General features: G+C 35.6%; 3 protein-coding genes across 3 annotated transcripts; all 3 read right to left on the bottom strand.

Moving 5' to 3' along the window:
• Positions 1-5,668: 5,668 nt before the first annotated feature.
• On the bottom strand, positions 5,669-9,311 carry LOC110790789 (putative nucleobase-ascorbate transporter 10). Its single transcript, XM_021995558.2, has 15 exons — positions 9,174-9,311; positions 8,639-8,802; positions 8,438-8,535; positions 8,156-8,341; positions 7,966-8,066; positions 7,819-7,894; positions 7,619-7,678; positions 7,289-7,473; positions 7,069-7,165; positions 6,868-6,954; positions 6,728-6,786; positions 6,558-6,649; positions 6,386-6,463; positions 6,140-6,300; positions 5,669-6,043 (listed from the first exon to the last, which is right to left on the bottom strand). Exons 2-15 carry the CDS (start codon positions 8,775-8,777, stop codon positions 5,828-5,830), a joined length of 1,635 nt encoding a protein of 544 aa, XP_021851250.1. The 5' UTR covers positions 8,778-8,802; positions 9,174-9,311; the 3' UTR covers positions 5,669-5,827.
• Positions 9,247-10,663, bottom strand: LOC130469674 (uncharacterized). Its single transcript, XM_056839090.1, has 2 exons — positions 9,542-10,663; positions 9,247-9,459 (listed from the first exon to the last, which is right to left on the bottom strand). Exons 1-2 carry the CDS (start codon positions 10,661-10,663, stop codon positions 9,247-9,249), a joined length of 1,335 nt encoding a protein of 444 aa, XP_056695068.1.
• A 3,008-nt stretch (positions 10,664-13,671) lies between these two features.
• LOC130469673 (protein FAR-RED ELONGATED HYPOCOTYL 3-like) lies at positions 13,672-15,234 on the bottom strand. Its single transcript, XM_056839089.1, has 2 exons — positions 14,341-15,234; positions 13,672-13,971 (listed from the first exon to the last, which is right to left on the bottom strand). The coding sequence occupies exons 1-2, from the start codon at positions 15,232-15,234 to the stop codon at positions 13,672-13,674; spliced, it is 1,194 nt and encodes a 397-aa protein (XP_056695067.1).
• Between the last annotated feature and the right edge of the window lie 1,310 nt (positions 15,235-16,544).

The raw sequence follows: 16,544 nt of genomic DNA, 5'->3' as shown, positions 1-16,544 counted from the left end.
TACAAATTTTTTATATAGAGAAAATATATATCGATACGGGAAATCTAACACGAAATCACATGACTAAAAAATTTCTTACGTATGAATCATAAAAGATGATCAAATGTTTAATATGAATAGTGTGAAGAGTAAAATAGTGATATATATAAGGATCAAAGGAAGTATATAATTAAAGCGGACATATTTCATAAGATATTAGAGTGTCACATACGCATTCATTAAAATTCGACGAATCAAAAAAGAGATTTGCAATTTCTTTTAGAATTAAAATATTCAAGTGCCACATGAATAAAACTAAAGAATCGTATACGGAGTATGTAGTAATTCTCAAAAAATATTCTTAAAAGTTAAGTGCGAGTCTTACAATTCATTATCACTAAATCCTTAAAAGAGACTGTTGGAGACTTCAATGAATAGTTTCTCCACATAAGCACTTCACTTAGACAATCCACATGTGCACCCAACTTCACTTGTACATTCCCTTGTACAAAGTATCCACTTGGACATTCTACATGTACAAACTATCCATTTGGTGCACAAAATGGGCTGTTTTAATTTCGTTTCCTCTTTTTCAAGCCTTTTTGGCATTGGTTTTGCTCTCAAATTCAGCTTATTGGTTTCAATTTAGGGTTTCTCTTTATGTGTTCTTCCTTGGTTTCTCTTTCTCTTTTCATTTCCATCATTTCTTTGTGCTTTGCTCCACCCCACACATTTTTTGACGTTTTCTGTATTTCTTATATCATGGAATTAACTCATGCTTCGTCTTCAGTTGGATTGACGGCCTTCGAAAAGGAGGTTGTGTGGTCAGTCGTCTTGTCGTCCCACCTCTTCAGACAAAGTGAGTTTTTATCTCTGTCGTTTACAAGATTATGTCAACGTCGGTATTCGAAATAAATTTAATGGTTTGTCTGGAAGCCTCACGTACGATTGCTTTGAATACTTGTTTGAATTAGTTTCTATTGTTTCTTGCATGTGACTTACATGAATATATTCCCGAACAACAGGTTTGTTTGCTTACTTTACACAGACTGTTGTATATCGTTCCATTTCTATGTTGGAGGTTGTGGTTCTGATTATTGAGAAATCTTGGATTAGAAACTGAATAGGTATTTTTTCTTTGGATTAATAACCGAATCAGTAATATGTGTGATTAGTGCTGCTGAAATTGGTTTTATACTTGGAAAATCTTTGATTAGTAAGAGATTAGGCATTTAGAGATATTAATTAGGTCGTTCATGTTGATTGAGTAGGTGGAATTGTTAGTTAAGTATGATTGATTTTCTTAGACTGTTAGTTTGTACAAGTATAATATAATGTTGATTAACATCTCTTGCTTTTCCGGTAACACATCACTGATGTTGGTGGTTGGAAATGGTGAGGGGAGCACATGGGTGACTGTAGACGCCTAGGCCCGATACGGTGTGTTTGATGATGAAACCAAACACCGCTTGACTAAGCTTTCCTAAATATGCTACGAATGATCCATGACTGACTGATAATCCCGTAAACCATATTTCCATTTTTAGAAACTACTATTTATAGTAACTACTATGCCTGAACGCTGCCCAGAATAGCAGATGTATAAGATAAAATATCCAAGAGTTTAAGTCTCAATACGATTTATCATCGGATAAAGGGTAAGAGTTTCATCCCAACTCGTATTCCTAAGGATAGAAACCGTGAGTGAGAACACCGATAAGGCAGGAAAAATGAAGTAAAACACCAGCGCTAGAAAATTCTAGCTCTGGCATTCTAAGGGCCATTAATTTCCAGCGCACCAAACCTAAGCGCCATTTTATTCTGGCGCTGCAGTTTATCTCTCACACAATCACGCAAAGATAGAGTTAATTCAGCTATCACCAGGGCATATCTGGCGCTGAGATTTCAAGCGCAAGAAATAACCAGTGCTCTTGATCCAAGCGCTGGAATTTTCTAGCGCTGAACAGATCTCAAGTGAAAAGCTCTCATTTCGAAGATTTATCTTATTTTGGCCTATTTTACTATAAATAGGGCCTCTGAAATCCGGAAAATAACAGACATTCCTAACCCTAAACCCTAAGCTTGAGTATTGACCGAAGCTTTTCTCTGTCCCGAATTCGTGTGTTTGCCGCATTTAACACTCTGTTAAGCAGACCCTGCCCGCACGATCACCCGAATTAGTTCGAATACTGTCGAGAGCTGCTGAAACCCCAACTCAATTCCTAAGCCTAAAACACACAAAAACTCTGGAAGAATCTCGTCCCGCAGTCAGTGAGTCATCAGAAAGTTCTAAAGCCAAACGGAAAGCTAGTAAAGTCAAGTGGTAGGTGTTCCTGGGAACCGCAGTAAAGCCTACGCTTTGTTGTAACCTGAATCTATATTTTATTGCTTTCCTCACCATATAAATCTGCTAACTTTAATCTGTTAGATTGCTCACGCCTAAATCAGATAATACTTGGACAAACCGGTTCATTGCTAAGCACCTTAAATCAATCTAAATCAGCATTTTGACATCTGTTTAGTAATATCTATGCATTAAAATCAATCCAGAGTAGTAATGTAGCATAACACATGTTCCATCGTCGTCACAATTGAACTAGTAAGGAACGCGCCGCGTGGGCTAATGCTGGGCACTCCCCGTATTAGTAAACCTCCCCCGAATTCTCAATCTTTGATCCGCTTGATGTACGTTAAGGGATCTTCACACCATGGATCACAAGGGAACCTATGTCCTTTGTGAGTCAAATATGTTTGCACTCGAGGCATATCACGATAACCGGGTTTTGTCAGTTTTCTTAAACTGAATGACGACTCCTACATACTAGTAAAAAGAGGCTAACGCCCACAGTTAGTTCCTATTTACTTAATATGCTCGCCACATCCAGAGGGGAAAAGTCGTGCGGGCCATACACTCTTTCTAGAGGCTCCCCGTCGTATTTTTCGACCCCCTCGCAGGGGCGACTCCACTGGGGACAATATTAAAATAATTTGTGCAAGTAGTGCGTCGGTGAGAAAGCCGTATAGTAGAAATCGAACGCTACGCCAGAATTATTTCCTTATCAAGTTGGGATGACCTGAATATTCAATGTGACGAATGATCGCGACAGAACCGCATAACTGAATCTCGGCTTCCTTGCCATGTTTCATCTCGGAAGTCCAGACTAAGGACACCTATCAGCCCTGGGGTGCACGCGCTTTGGATGTTATCCACTCGATGCATTCGCAATGTAGCACATCCACCAAAACCGAACCGCTTATCTCCTAGGTCCATTCACGGTATATGTCATTCCAGCACGTACCGGATAGGCCTTGATAAAATTCGTCATGAACCTGGCTACTCTGACGAGGGCCTGTTGGGGGATTGGTGATAGGTTTGTTACCCTTTGACACCCTAGATTATTGAACTTTAGAGACTAGCATAAACTAAATGTGCATCGTACTTGAAATCATGCTCGTTGATAGTTTGATGTAGATTTTTATGTGCTATGTGAAATTAATCAACCAGACGCTTAGTTTAAGGTCAACAATGCTCTCAAAATTCCAAAAATAAGCTCTAAACGTTGAAATAATACTAAAGCTGCGAATCAGAATCAAAATTCCGCAAGCAGGAGCCCAGTACCAGAATAAAACAGCGCTGCCCTAGCCTGCGCTAGAAAATTCCAGGGCTCAAAATCAAAGCGCCTGAAAATTCTAGCGCTTGCGACGAGGGAAAGAAAAAGTCACAATGGTCAGCGCCTAAAATTCTCACGCTGGCCAGGCAAGCGCTGGAAAATTCCAGCGCTGCCATCCTACGCGTCATTATTTTTCAGCGCATGACTATTTTTTCCTCGCATATTAAGCTGCAAATCAGAACTTGAAAATATAAGATCCAGTCCATCGCGCAACCAATTCGGAAGACCAAAATACGCATTTGCCCTAAGCATTACGTAGGTCTGGCTGAAAATACCCATCCTGGAACGCATATTCAAAATTGCGCCGAAGGTATTCTCAGAGAATTAAAGCCTCATTAAGTCAAAACTAACGAAAATCCGCATTAGCTTCTACCAATCAAACCCAAAAGCTAGTACGCGCAAATTACTTGTCATTTGCGTCGGAATGCTGAATGTTTGAGCGCACGAACGCTCAAACGAGGGGTGCAGTTTGGTAAAATTCAAAGCCACGAAATAGGACTGACTAAAAGAGGAAAGCTGCACAAATTCCTCCAGGCGCTGGAAAATTCCAGGGCATAACAGCTGAAATTCCAGCGCTGAATTAGGGTAATTAGACAAGTATGGATTAATAGAGTTAATTAGGGTAAAGTTGACGGAAATCTAACGGAATTGACAGAAACTGCTCATTAATGGTATCTAGTGTATTTGTTAAAAAGTGTAGGGCATTTGTTAAATTTCTGAAAGTCGAGGGGCATTTGGTGAATTTTGCAAAAAGTTGGGAGTATTTCATTAAAAATCCGTATAATAAAATGTTCCACTTGTACACGTACATTGAAATCATTCTCCATGTTCATCAGGCATTCAATAAATGTTCATTGGGATGCACAATTAATATTGTGCACCCGGGGGTATAATCTTAATTACGGGAAGGAAGTGAGGAAAAATAAAATAAATGATTTAATTGCTTTTATTATCTCTTTCATCCCAAATTCTGTCACCTTTGGAGAAAAGAAAAGTGCGATTTATTAACAACTAGTTTAGGGCCCGTGCAACGCACGGCTACTACTAAAAAATATATATTTTTTTTAATAGTAACTAAAAGACTTGTGATATTAGGAAAACATGAAAGTAAAAAGGATATATGAAAAAGTTTAAATTCAAAGTTGTGTAAAAAAAATATTCAAATAAACTAAATTTGCATATTACTATACAAAGTTGAAAATTATAGGTCGTTTACTTGTATGTGGAACGATCTAACAACGTTAACCAAACACGAATGACTCAAGACTAATTTCGAAAAGACCCGAGCATAACCGAGTTAGTCAAATACAACATATTTTGAATTGAGTAAAATCTTGATAGATAAACTTATATGTTAGTGTACTTACCATATATTATTATTTTAATTAACATTCTTACTTACATGTTACCATTTATTATATTATTAATAGTAGACTAACATTACAAGTTCATTTATCAATATTTTTATACTTCCTCCGTTCCTGAATAGTTGCACCATTTTGACTTTTGACACTATTTATTTGTCTTGCTTTGACCTCAATTTTCTACTAATAAATAAAATTAAAAATTATTATACAAAGTATTATTAGGTTCGTCTTAATATATATTTTAAAAATATCTTTTTATAATTTTACTAATACATAATTATAAGTATTGATGGTCAAAGTTATGCGTTGGCAAACGTGAAAGTAAAAAAGGTGCAACTATTTAGGAACGGATGAAGTATTTCTTATCAGTTTAAAAAGCTATAATAATACATAATAAAATTATATCATAAAGGAAAAAATAATATTGATTTAGCTTTCCTCTAATAATATATTATGCAATATACATTTATGGTAATTAAAATATATTTTTATCTTAGTTTCCTAAAAAAAACATAACATAATTTATTTAAAAGTAAAAAAAATATTTTGGCGGGAAAAAATTGCACCAGGAAATGACACGTGTCATTTCTGGTGTCTCTTTTAGTATATAGTAATAGATGTTTTCCTTTCTTTATCATCAAATCCCATATGTTTTACGGAACCAAAAACAGGAAACTATATTTTTCTTTTCCTTTCTCTTCTTTGCTTTCCAATTCCTTTGTACCAAACAAATCGTTAGTAAAAGAAAATTAGGCATGCTCCATTTTCTATGGAAAGTTAAAACGATGGATCAAAACTTGAGCTTTTAGACTACAAGGAAGGGAAACAATTGCCAAGTTCGCAAGGCAGAGAGTAGAATTCAGCATTTCTAATGTCTTTAGTAAACTGTATAAACCTCTCCCACCAGCGTTTCCCGCTATCATTCCTCAAAGCCTCTTCCTCGCTTATAGTGTTATCTAGCAGAATAGCTACCATTATCGCCACTGCTGGAGATGATACGAAGATGGTCGCCAACGTGTCAAAGAACTGCAATTCATGAAAAGTAACAATTACATTGATAAAACTCAGTTCAGATAGGAATGTAACTGAGTTTTGAGGATATAAAAAAGGAGTGAAGTTTACCCATTTTGAGCGGGTGGGAAGTTGGCCTGAATTTGATGTGAGTAGATAATCTCTGAATTGTTGTGGCACGGAAATCGCCATGAATGAAGAGAAGCCTAATATAAATAATGTTCTGAAACTATTCAAGTTACAAAACTGAAGGTGATTCAGACCTGCAGAGGCTGCAAATTTGTATACATAAATATAAATTTACTTTGAAATAAACTTGCTGAATTGCTATTTGGTTTACTGTTTCGAAGTACTTACAGACATAGGCATAGAGAATGCAATAGGTAGCTGCCATGATGGAAAATGGCACAGAAGCGAAAAAAGCTGTGAATTTCCCTGTATAATACATACAATGTATGAAAAACTGTAATCATTTTACCATTTTTGAGTACTTGAATAAAGTTTACAAATGGTTGTTAGAATAGCTTACCAAATATTGAGAAAAAAAGCATAAAACCAGCAGAAATCTGGATAACTCTTCTACTTCCAATTCTAGTCAATCCAAGCAGGCCAGCACTTTCTCTGCTTAACACAAAACACGGATGGCTTATTTTTCACGAAAAAAATGCACACACACACACATACACACATGATACTTACACTGAAGCAGTAGGGCCTGCGACAGCACCAAATACAGCATTCAGCAATGTCCCGATTCCCTGGATAAGACAATTTCAAATGAAGTCCGAATAAGAACCATATATGATCAAATACTCCTACTATAAACATTCAAAACCTACCAGCCAGAAAGTCCCCCGGCTGATTACTGACGGAGGCACAGGCGTAGCACTTCCATATCTTGCAGCTGCTATAAATGTACCAGTACTCTACAATAAAACATAAGTAACGAAATCACCTTAAGAAACACGAAGCTGTTAATTTAATCACGATTATCACTTGTATTCCTATTAGCTACTATCACAAGCCAGAAAGTAGCTAACCTCAATTAGTGCCACTAGTCCAGCAAATACTATTGGTGTAGCTTCTCTCATGTTAACAGTTGGTTTTCCCCACTGAAATGGTCTTGGTAAATATACCCTATATAAGAAGAGGTAATGAAGATCCAATTTCAATTTTTGTAATCACAAATCGACATTATAAATAGTTGCCTGTTATTAATCTTTTACAAATGCAAACAACTCTTATGTATTGAAATCTGACCAATCAGCTTCAAGCATTAATCCTGCACGATCTGTCCGGCAACTTAGCTGTGTGGCTGGTGGTCTGTGGTTATGCACACCACTTGCAGTGAGGATTAAGGCATAAATCCAAATGATTGCCGTGGTAAATATGATTGCATATCGGTCAAATATAAGCCTACTTGTCTTCAAAAAACCTGACATATACTGTTTGCCCAAAAAAACAAAATGACCAATGGTTTATATCAGCAAGTTAACTGTAAATGTTATATACAATACAGGTTATATAACTTTTGGACGGACCGATCAAAGAGATACTCTGTATATACGAGCATAAAAATAAGTGAGTTACCTGAGAAAATATAAGCAATAAAATTAAATGGGGAAGCCCAATTTCTACACAATCTGCCAGCTGCAATAGAAGGTATTTCATTCAGACAAGATATTCTAGTCTAGTTGAGAGCAGATTTCTGAAAATTCTATATTCAATTCGAGCATGATTATATAGGTACTCCAATCCATGTTATCATTGAGTGAAGGAAAAAGCATTACCATGGGAAAGCCGAGAGAATAAAGTCCGAGGCCAGTAAATGTTATGAGTGGAACCATGGACAGGGGGCTTAGATACCTACCAATATAAATCAACAAATTATAGTTGTTTCACTAACAATAATTCAGCATTAAAATTTGAACGCATACCTTACAAAGATTCTCCATATTCCAGAGAAACCAAGGATAATTTGGACAACAGATGAAACGAGCAAAGCGCCTTGCATTTCTGCCATTGTTTTCTCAAATGTCTAACCCAAAATAAAAACAAAAATTACTGAGAAATAAAGACCTTTGATGAGACAATCTAGTAAAGTAGTATAGATTAAGCAGAGCATACCTGGTCAAGGAATTGAGGTTGATTTATACACGACAGTCTCGTAGTGAGTACTATTGTTGTCATTGGGATGACGAAGGCATGAGAAGCGCCAATAGCAACAGGAAGACGAGTACCTACTAATGTTTGCAGCAATGTGCTGGTTCCTGATACAAACATCATGCTTTGGATCACCTTTGCCTTGTCATGCTTTACCAGAAACAGGATTACAAGATATAAAGGTCATTAACGCCAAACCGATTTAATCAAGTAGATGGAAATATGGAAAGGGTTAATAATACTCACATTGGAGCCACCCATTTGAGGGACTGTCAAAGATGAGATTACAGTAATAATCCCAAGTGTCAAGAAAGAATGTTGAAACCCAAGTATAATGGATTCAACTGCAATTAACAGTACACCAGAAGTTAGTAGTCTTTTACCTTTTTAACAGATTTAAAACGACTGTAACAAATGGATGAAGAAAAGGATAGAAAGAGAACAAACATAAAGGAGGATTGGTGTTGATGCAGTATTGAATGCCAGAGAGAGTCTCCATAACTGGATGTGGCTTCACTTCTTGGACCGCAACTGTGTTATTTCCGCCACCGGCATTTCCACAACCAACATTTCCACCTCCAGACATCTTTTTTCCCAATCTCTATCTTTACCTGTTTTCTTATGCAATGTTGTTAAACACTAATTTTAGTTTCAAAGAAATAAATACACATTCCTAGAGTGAAGCCTAAACTTTAGTTCGAAATAATTGATATGATTTGTGTTTGGCAACTAGGTTAATATCAGCATTTATTTGTGTTAGTAATGATTTTGATTTTCTTCTTAATGTTACCATTTTTAGTTTTTTTACTCATCTGAATTGCTGAATCCATGCCTTGACTGAAGCTGTAACTTATTCCCAACTGGGGTATGTATGCGAAACATTAAATAAGATAGTATTCTTAGTAAATTCATGCATTTTTCATAATCACAGATTCCGAACTTGACCTAGAGTCACCTTCAAAAAAAAAAACAAAAACTTCACCTAGAGTCAAGGTCAAACTTAACAAAAACCATGTTGCAAGAGATTAAACCACCATCTTCTGTTCTCTTCCTACCTATTCCCCAGTGACCACCTCCTCTGTAACCTCCCATACTCCTATTCCACTGATTTCCCATTCTTTCACCACCATCAATTGCATTATCTTATCCACATTCATCCCTCCTTCACCTTCACCTTCACCTTCACCTTCACCTTCACCTTCACCTTCACCTTCACCTTCACCTTCACCTTCACCTTTATTATTGGTCTCCTCCACAGATACGCTTTGCTTCCCATTTCATCTTACCAAATTCACAACGCTCAACTCTACTGTAACCCCAATGCGCCCTTCTCAGTCCTTCCTTCACAACCGTTGATCTCCCATTCTTCCACTCCCTTTTCTTCACATAAATCTCCTTCAACTTGGCCTTAATCTCTTCTATCTCATCATCCTGTCTATCCTCTTGGTTGTCTTTCACCTCCGTCACCTCATCACCCATACCCATACCCATTTCCCCCTTTCCTTGTTTGCCTTTCCGCTTTGCTGCCTCATCACTTGCACCCATTTCCTTGTCGATTGACTCATTACTTGCACCAATTTCCCTATTCCAATGCTTTTCTTTCTCCTCCACAGCGTCATCATCCGCAGCTATTCCCTCTTTCCAATGCTTTTCTTTCTCCTCTATTCCCCCTTTCCCTTGCTTGTATTTTACCTTACCCCCTTCTCCCTGCTTTTGTCTCTCCTCCCATTCACCCTTTCTTGCTGAATTTTGCTTCTCTCCCTTGCCTTTCTTATTCTTCATCTTCTTCCACTTCTTTCTCTCCTTCTTCACTTCCTTCTTATCTTCCAACTTCCGATCACCCATCTCTTTATCCCCACAGTCAATTTCAACCACCTTTACACCACCATTGTTTTCCGACACTTCCGGCATTGGACTGCTCATCTTTTCAACCGCCAAAAACTCCTCCGATCGCTTCTTCCCGTAAAATTTTTGATGAAAAGGCCTTCCAATTTCCAAATTAGGGTTTCCGTCGGATTTCCGACATTGCGACCCTCTTTTCACATCTTCACCATTGCTGAGGTTGTTGCGATTGGATTCATCTTTTTCACTCTTAATTAAAGGCGTTGTCTTCTCATCCACCTTCGCATCATTGATTTTCGACGCCTTTGTTCTTGAATCGCTCACCTTCACTACCTCACGGAACACCTTCAACTCCCTTTCACCGTAAAAATTCCCACCAACCGGCCTTCGAGTCGCAAAATTAGGGTTTCCAACAAATTTTGAGCGATTAAATTCCTGCAATTTCCAGCTTCGTTTAACATATTCGGTACCACCATCTTTGCTGATGACTTTTTCATTCGACTCCTCTTTCTTCTGTTGCTGTTGCTGCTGTTGTTGCTGTAGCTGCTGTTGTTGCCATCGCTTTTGAAGGTCGACAATGGAGACGTAGTTTGGTGGCAATGATGGAAAAAGTTTTGGGTTGTCCTTCATTGGAGCTACTAGCTAGCTAAAGCCAAGTTTGTCCTCTACCAGTTCTAATTGCTAAGTGGAGAAACCATTGAGATTTTTGAAATTTGTAATTGGAATGCCGGATGGGGAAAAGGCTAGGGATACACATTTGCACACCACCTATTAAATTATGCCACCTCACAAATCCCACTAAAAAAAGAGGGAAAAGCTTTGTGAAAAAAAAAAATTGGGCGGCAATTAGTTTCAGTGAATTGCGCCATTCTGTTCTCTTGAGCGGAAGGTATTTGCGCCAAATTACACATTTTCATTTTTGCGCCAAAACACTTCTTCACCTCAACTTTCATCTTTCACCTCAACTTTTATTTTTCACCTCTGGTTTTCATTTGAAGAGGAACTTGGCGATGTTTCATTTGAAGAGGAACTGCAAAGCAAAGAAAATATTTCTGGTTTTTATTTCTAAAGTGAATGCAAATTATGTGATTATTCTTCCCACTATAAATTTCTATTTATCTTTATATTTTCCGCCATTTTCGAAGCTTGTAACTATGTCAATGAGGTGAAACTTCCATGTGTTTAATAATGCATATAACATGTTTGATGAAATTACCAAGAGAGTTTCATTTTGTTTTATTAAGATTTAATTAGTTTCAATTGTGATATACTGGGTGTAAGAAGGTGTAGAAGAGAAATAGATATGTAATGTGTTATTATTCGACTTTTCGAAACTGGAAATGATGAATTGTTAGTGACAATGGTTGCTTTGTTTAGTTAAGTGACAATGGGATGTTGAAGCTACATGAAATCGTATGAGTTATGTTTATGATTCTATAAATCGAATAAAAGATACTCACAAATGTATTTTGATTTTAGAGTTTGAATAAAATATACTCTCTCACATAAAACCAGAAGTAAAAAAACCAGATAGAAAAAAAGAGGAATTTTTTTTTAACCATTCAGTAGGATCGAACACGGGTTTACCGTAGTGAAGAGATGATTAAGTAACCAATTTAGCAGGGGGTATCAGCACAACATAGTAAGCTATGAAAATTTTTATATGACGGATTAACAAATGAAGTTAATAAGAAGTTTGTGTATAAACTTGTAATGCTCCCACAAATTCAAACATGAACTCCTCAAATATAAATTTTATTATTAACAAAATAAATCAAAATAAAAATAAAACTATTTTCTCCCAGTTCCCCTTTTTGTGCATTACGAATCGAACTTGGGTTCATAATTCAACATATCTATAACATGTGGTAAATACTCAAGTGGCGAAGTTAATTCATTTGCCAAGCCTTCACGACTTATTTTATTATTGTATTGTATTATAGGAAAAGGTGTGGTCATAATAATCCTATTGTATAAAAACGCTTATAAAATTTTCTAAAGTACTAATGCCATCGTAACAGATGATTTTGCAATGATACTTCCATAAAATACGATAACAACTTAAACCATCTACTTTAACATGAATTATGATGTCGTGGAATCACCTCCAATTTTAAGTACATCAAAAAACAAATAAAATCATAATTTTAAATAGATGAAAAGAATTTATGTTTAAACTATAGACGTGTTGATACCCATGCATGCAACATGAGCAATTTTTTATTTTTAAAATCAGTACACTAGTTTATGGGATCATCCTTTTTAAAAGAATCCGTATTTGAATGGTCAAATTAATTTGTATTGCAAACTAGACGTGCTGATACCCCTTTGTCATATTGGTTACTTGAACACTTCCTAAACTTCATAGAACACCAAGGTTCGAATACTAACAAGACCTTAGGATTTTGTTTTTTTTAATATCACATGTTTTATGGGATCAATATTTACATAAAGAAATCAAATACATTTTTTACGTTTTTTTCCCTATCTAAATATTGTTTGATCCTTTTAAAACAAATAGATTTTACGTAGAATATACCCCTCCAAAAAATTAGTGCAACTTTGATCAAAATGAAAATAGTTTCAAACGTGCATATAATTTATTCTCACTGCCCCCACTTATAAATAAAATTCATAATAAAATTTCAAATTAGGAATTTTTTTCATATAATTTTTTTTATATCACATATTTATGGGATCAATATTTACATGACGAAATCAAAATCGATAAAACCACAATCATTATGGCTTTTAATTATCCTATGTACTACAAACCCTTTCAAAGAAACTAAAATCATGTTGTATTTTGTTAACCGATTTTTTAAAAAAGTTATAAGATAAAAACTTTTAAACATCTTTTTTAAATAAAATATTTTGACTAATTCGCACTTAACCCTTTTTTTTTTAAAAAAAAGTTCATGAAGATTGAACGCTTGGAATGATACCACCTTCACGAACTATATTCTCCAACTTAATGAAATACATCGAACATGAAACCCTTCGTGTTTAATATGATATTCAATAAACTTAAAGCTACTATTCGCGTCAAGAATTAAAAAAACGCTTACTATTCAGGTTTAATATGATATTCAATAAAGTTAAAGCTACTATTCGCCTCAAGAATATAAAAAAAAAAAACGTATAGCTTTACTGTTCTTGTGCTTGTTATGTGGAACATATATATTTTTACACTATTCTGTGTGATTGGTAATTTATTGTATGATACCATATTAACAAATATGATCTTATAACATCATATAATACCTTCAACAAAAAAAAGCTACCTTAGGGAAGCTTGGAACACATGGAAATAAACTGAAAAATTAGGTAGCATTGTGGTGCCCATTGTGACAAGACTACAAGACGTATTAGTTGCAACATTTGATCACTTCTTAATAAAAGTGATCCTATTAAAACAACAATCATGATAATATAGCTAGATGATGGTGATTCCAAAACACAGTAGTCAACAAAAATATTCAGTACATCAAAACATGATAATGTAAATTATAAAAACTAACACAACAACACTTGTAAAATCAAAAGAAGGAAAATGGTATAGCTAGATAATGGTGATTCCAAAACGCAGTTGTCAACTAAAATATCCAGTACATCAAAACATGATAATGTAAATATTGTCAAAAGCCTGGACGCATAGCTGAATATTGGTTTGATCCTTGCGACATGTATGACTGTGAAAGCTGTTGCGGATTCCTCACGCTGAAGTTGGGATAACCTCTTCCAAGTGGTTGCTGGTTCAGATATATATTCGGACGATAATTACTGCTGCTGGGTGCGAAAAAGTTAGGATTGTATCCCGGATTGATAAAATTTCCGCCGTAATATTGATATCCACCGTAGTAAGAATCAGTTACACCAGCACTTCTACCAGCATCAACATGGCCTTGTTCTCCATTTGGCAATGCCTCATCATTCTCCTTTGCAAAATCGAACACAAAAGAGAAAATTCAATCAAAAAAACAGAATAATATGTTATGCAATATTATGATTTCTATACTTTGTATTAGTATTTGTACCACAATATTCTCGTCGTACTTGTATAAAATATAAAATAAACCCTATATATACATATAATAACAGAAAAAGATTCTATATATACAATAATTAATCTTTAAAAACAAGAATGAAGAACATAAACCCTTTTCTATGAAAAAATTAGCTAGCATAAATAGATTATGTATATAATATTGTAACATCGCAAAAACTAGAATGATTTATTTTGATGGACTACAATTTATTTTCTTTATTTGAGGTGTAGTCTAACGAATGGAATTAAAAGATCATACCTCGTCCATATCCTCGTCTGTGTCGTGCACAACATTTTTTCGCCTTTTCCTTGTTTTTTTCTCAGCTGGGTGCTTTTTCCTTTTCTCTTGAGCCCTACCTTTGCCTCTTTGGTCTATCGGATCTTTACTGGCCCCTTCAACTGGCACTGCGGAGCGTTCGAGGTGTTGTTTATTGTTTTCCTTTGGCCTTATCCTACGGCGGCCAAACACCCTCTTACTCGAAGGGTCCCACCAGTCCATAAAATCATCACCATCAGTCCTCTTAATACCAATTTTATCTTCGAGACTCTCACGCATTTTTTCAGTGGCTTCCATAAAAATCGAGAGTGTCTCACTGTTGTGCAGTGCCAACGTAGAAATGTAGTTGTTCCGTTTTGCTACCTCCCTACTGTTTTTCACTTGGGTTGAGTCATTTGGGTCATAATACTCAACCTTGATACTCTCGTAATCCCTAACTACGTTTTTCCTCCATCTAGTCAAAATGTACTTATCAGGTATAGAGTTGACATCCTCACAATGAATCGCACGAATGATGTGCCTGCACAAAATTCCCCGAAACTCAAAAAGCATACATGAGCAAGTAAACTCACCCATTTCTTTGTCAATGGTAACCTGAAAAGTCTTCTGCTTTGCTTTATGTACGGGGATTGGGATCTTCTCCACCGCATCATATAAGATTTTTGTGCCGTCACGGCCAGTACTCACAATATTTGTGTGCGTCAGACCCATCACCTCACCCCTCACCTCTTTAAACTTTGTATTGGTGTATGCCTTGCAGAACACTACCTCCGCAATTAGGGTGTTGTTATAAGTATATGGTTTATTTTGTGAGTCGAGATGTAACTTCTTTTCCTCTTCCACTTTTCCTCTAAGAGCTGCCTCAAATTGCTTCATGAATTGTATCAAACACGTGTTTAAGCCTACATATGTTTTGAAAAAGCGGTTCATTCCTTCACTCCTTTGTGATGATGACATTCCAGCCCAAAATGAGCTCCGCCAATAACCAGGGGCCCAACTGGCCCGAATACGAAAGTTTCATTTATCCATTTGTCGTTCTGTAACCCAAATTTCGTAACCATGGATTTCCATGCATCATCAAATTCTTCGATGGTCAGTGTGTCGTGCACGACTACTTGAAAATCTTTATCTATTTCTTTCCAGCTCGAATATTTGCCCAAGTTTCTGCTTGCATTCTGCATAATATGCCAAACACATAACCTATGCGGCACACCAGGAAATGCAGTCTGGACTGCCTTTCCAATAGCCTTACACTGATCGGTGATGATGCCCATTGGGGGTTTTCCCATACACTGCAGCCATTGTTCGAATACCCAAACAAATGATTCTGCATCCTCGTAGGTTATTAGGGCAGCACCAAGGACGATTGATGAGCCGTGATGATTGCAACCAATAAAAGGAGCAAAAGGCATTTTGTACCTGATAAATAAAGTTAAAAGATATATTATTCGCATCATTGTTGTTACTTATCCAATCAACAACGTCAATGTTTAGTAAATATAAAATGATCCGTTAAATTAACATATGATGTGTTTTAAATGACAAATAAGTTTATGAAACATAAATGATACTAACACGATTCTATAAATTGTAACTTAATCCATTTTCATTAATAAACATATCCTATAAATGATAATCTAATGTATTTTAAATACAGATGCTACGTTCAATATTTATTAAATACAAATGATCCTCTAACATAAAATATGATGTGTTTTAAATGAAAAAGAAGTTTATGAAACATAAATGATACTAATACGATCCTATAAATTATACCTTAATCCATTTTCAATAATAAACATAAATCATCCTATAAATGATAATCATTCGTATTTTAAATACAGAAGCTATGTTCAATATTTAATAAATACAAATGATCCTCTAAAATAAAATATGATGTGTTTTAAATGAAAAAGAAGTTTATGAAACATAAATGATACTAATAAGATCCTATAAATTGAAACTTAATCCATTTTAATTAATAAACATAAATCATCCTATAAATGATAATCTAATGTATTTTTAAATACAGATGCTATGTTCAAATTTTTTTCAAAAAAATAAAAATTATAACTGTTTATAAAACATTAATGATCCCGTAAATGTTAAAATGGTGTTTTTTCAAAAAATATATATCATGTAGGATACATGTATCATACCTGTTGCATAGGAAAGTTGTATCAAAT

Source organism: Spinacia oleracea, chromosome 3 (genome assembly GCF_020520425.1).
Source record: "Spinacia oleracea cultivar Varoflay chromosome 3, BTI_SOV_V1, whole genome shotgun sequence".
In the NCBI taxonomy this organism is placed as follows: domain Eukaryota; kingdom Viridiplantae; phylum Streptophyta; class Magnoliopsida; order Caryophyllales; family Amaranthaceae; genus Spinacia; species Spinacia oleracea.
The sequence above is the reverse complement of the archived record's forward strand: the minus strand, read 5'-3'. Positions and strand labels throughout refer to the sequence as shown.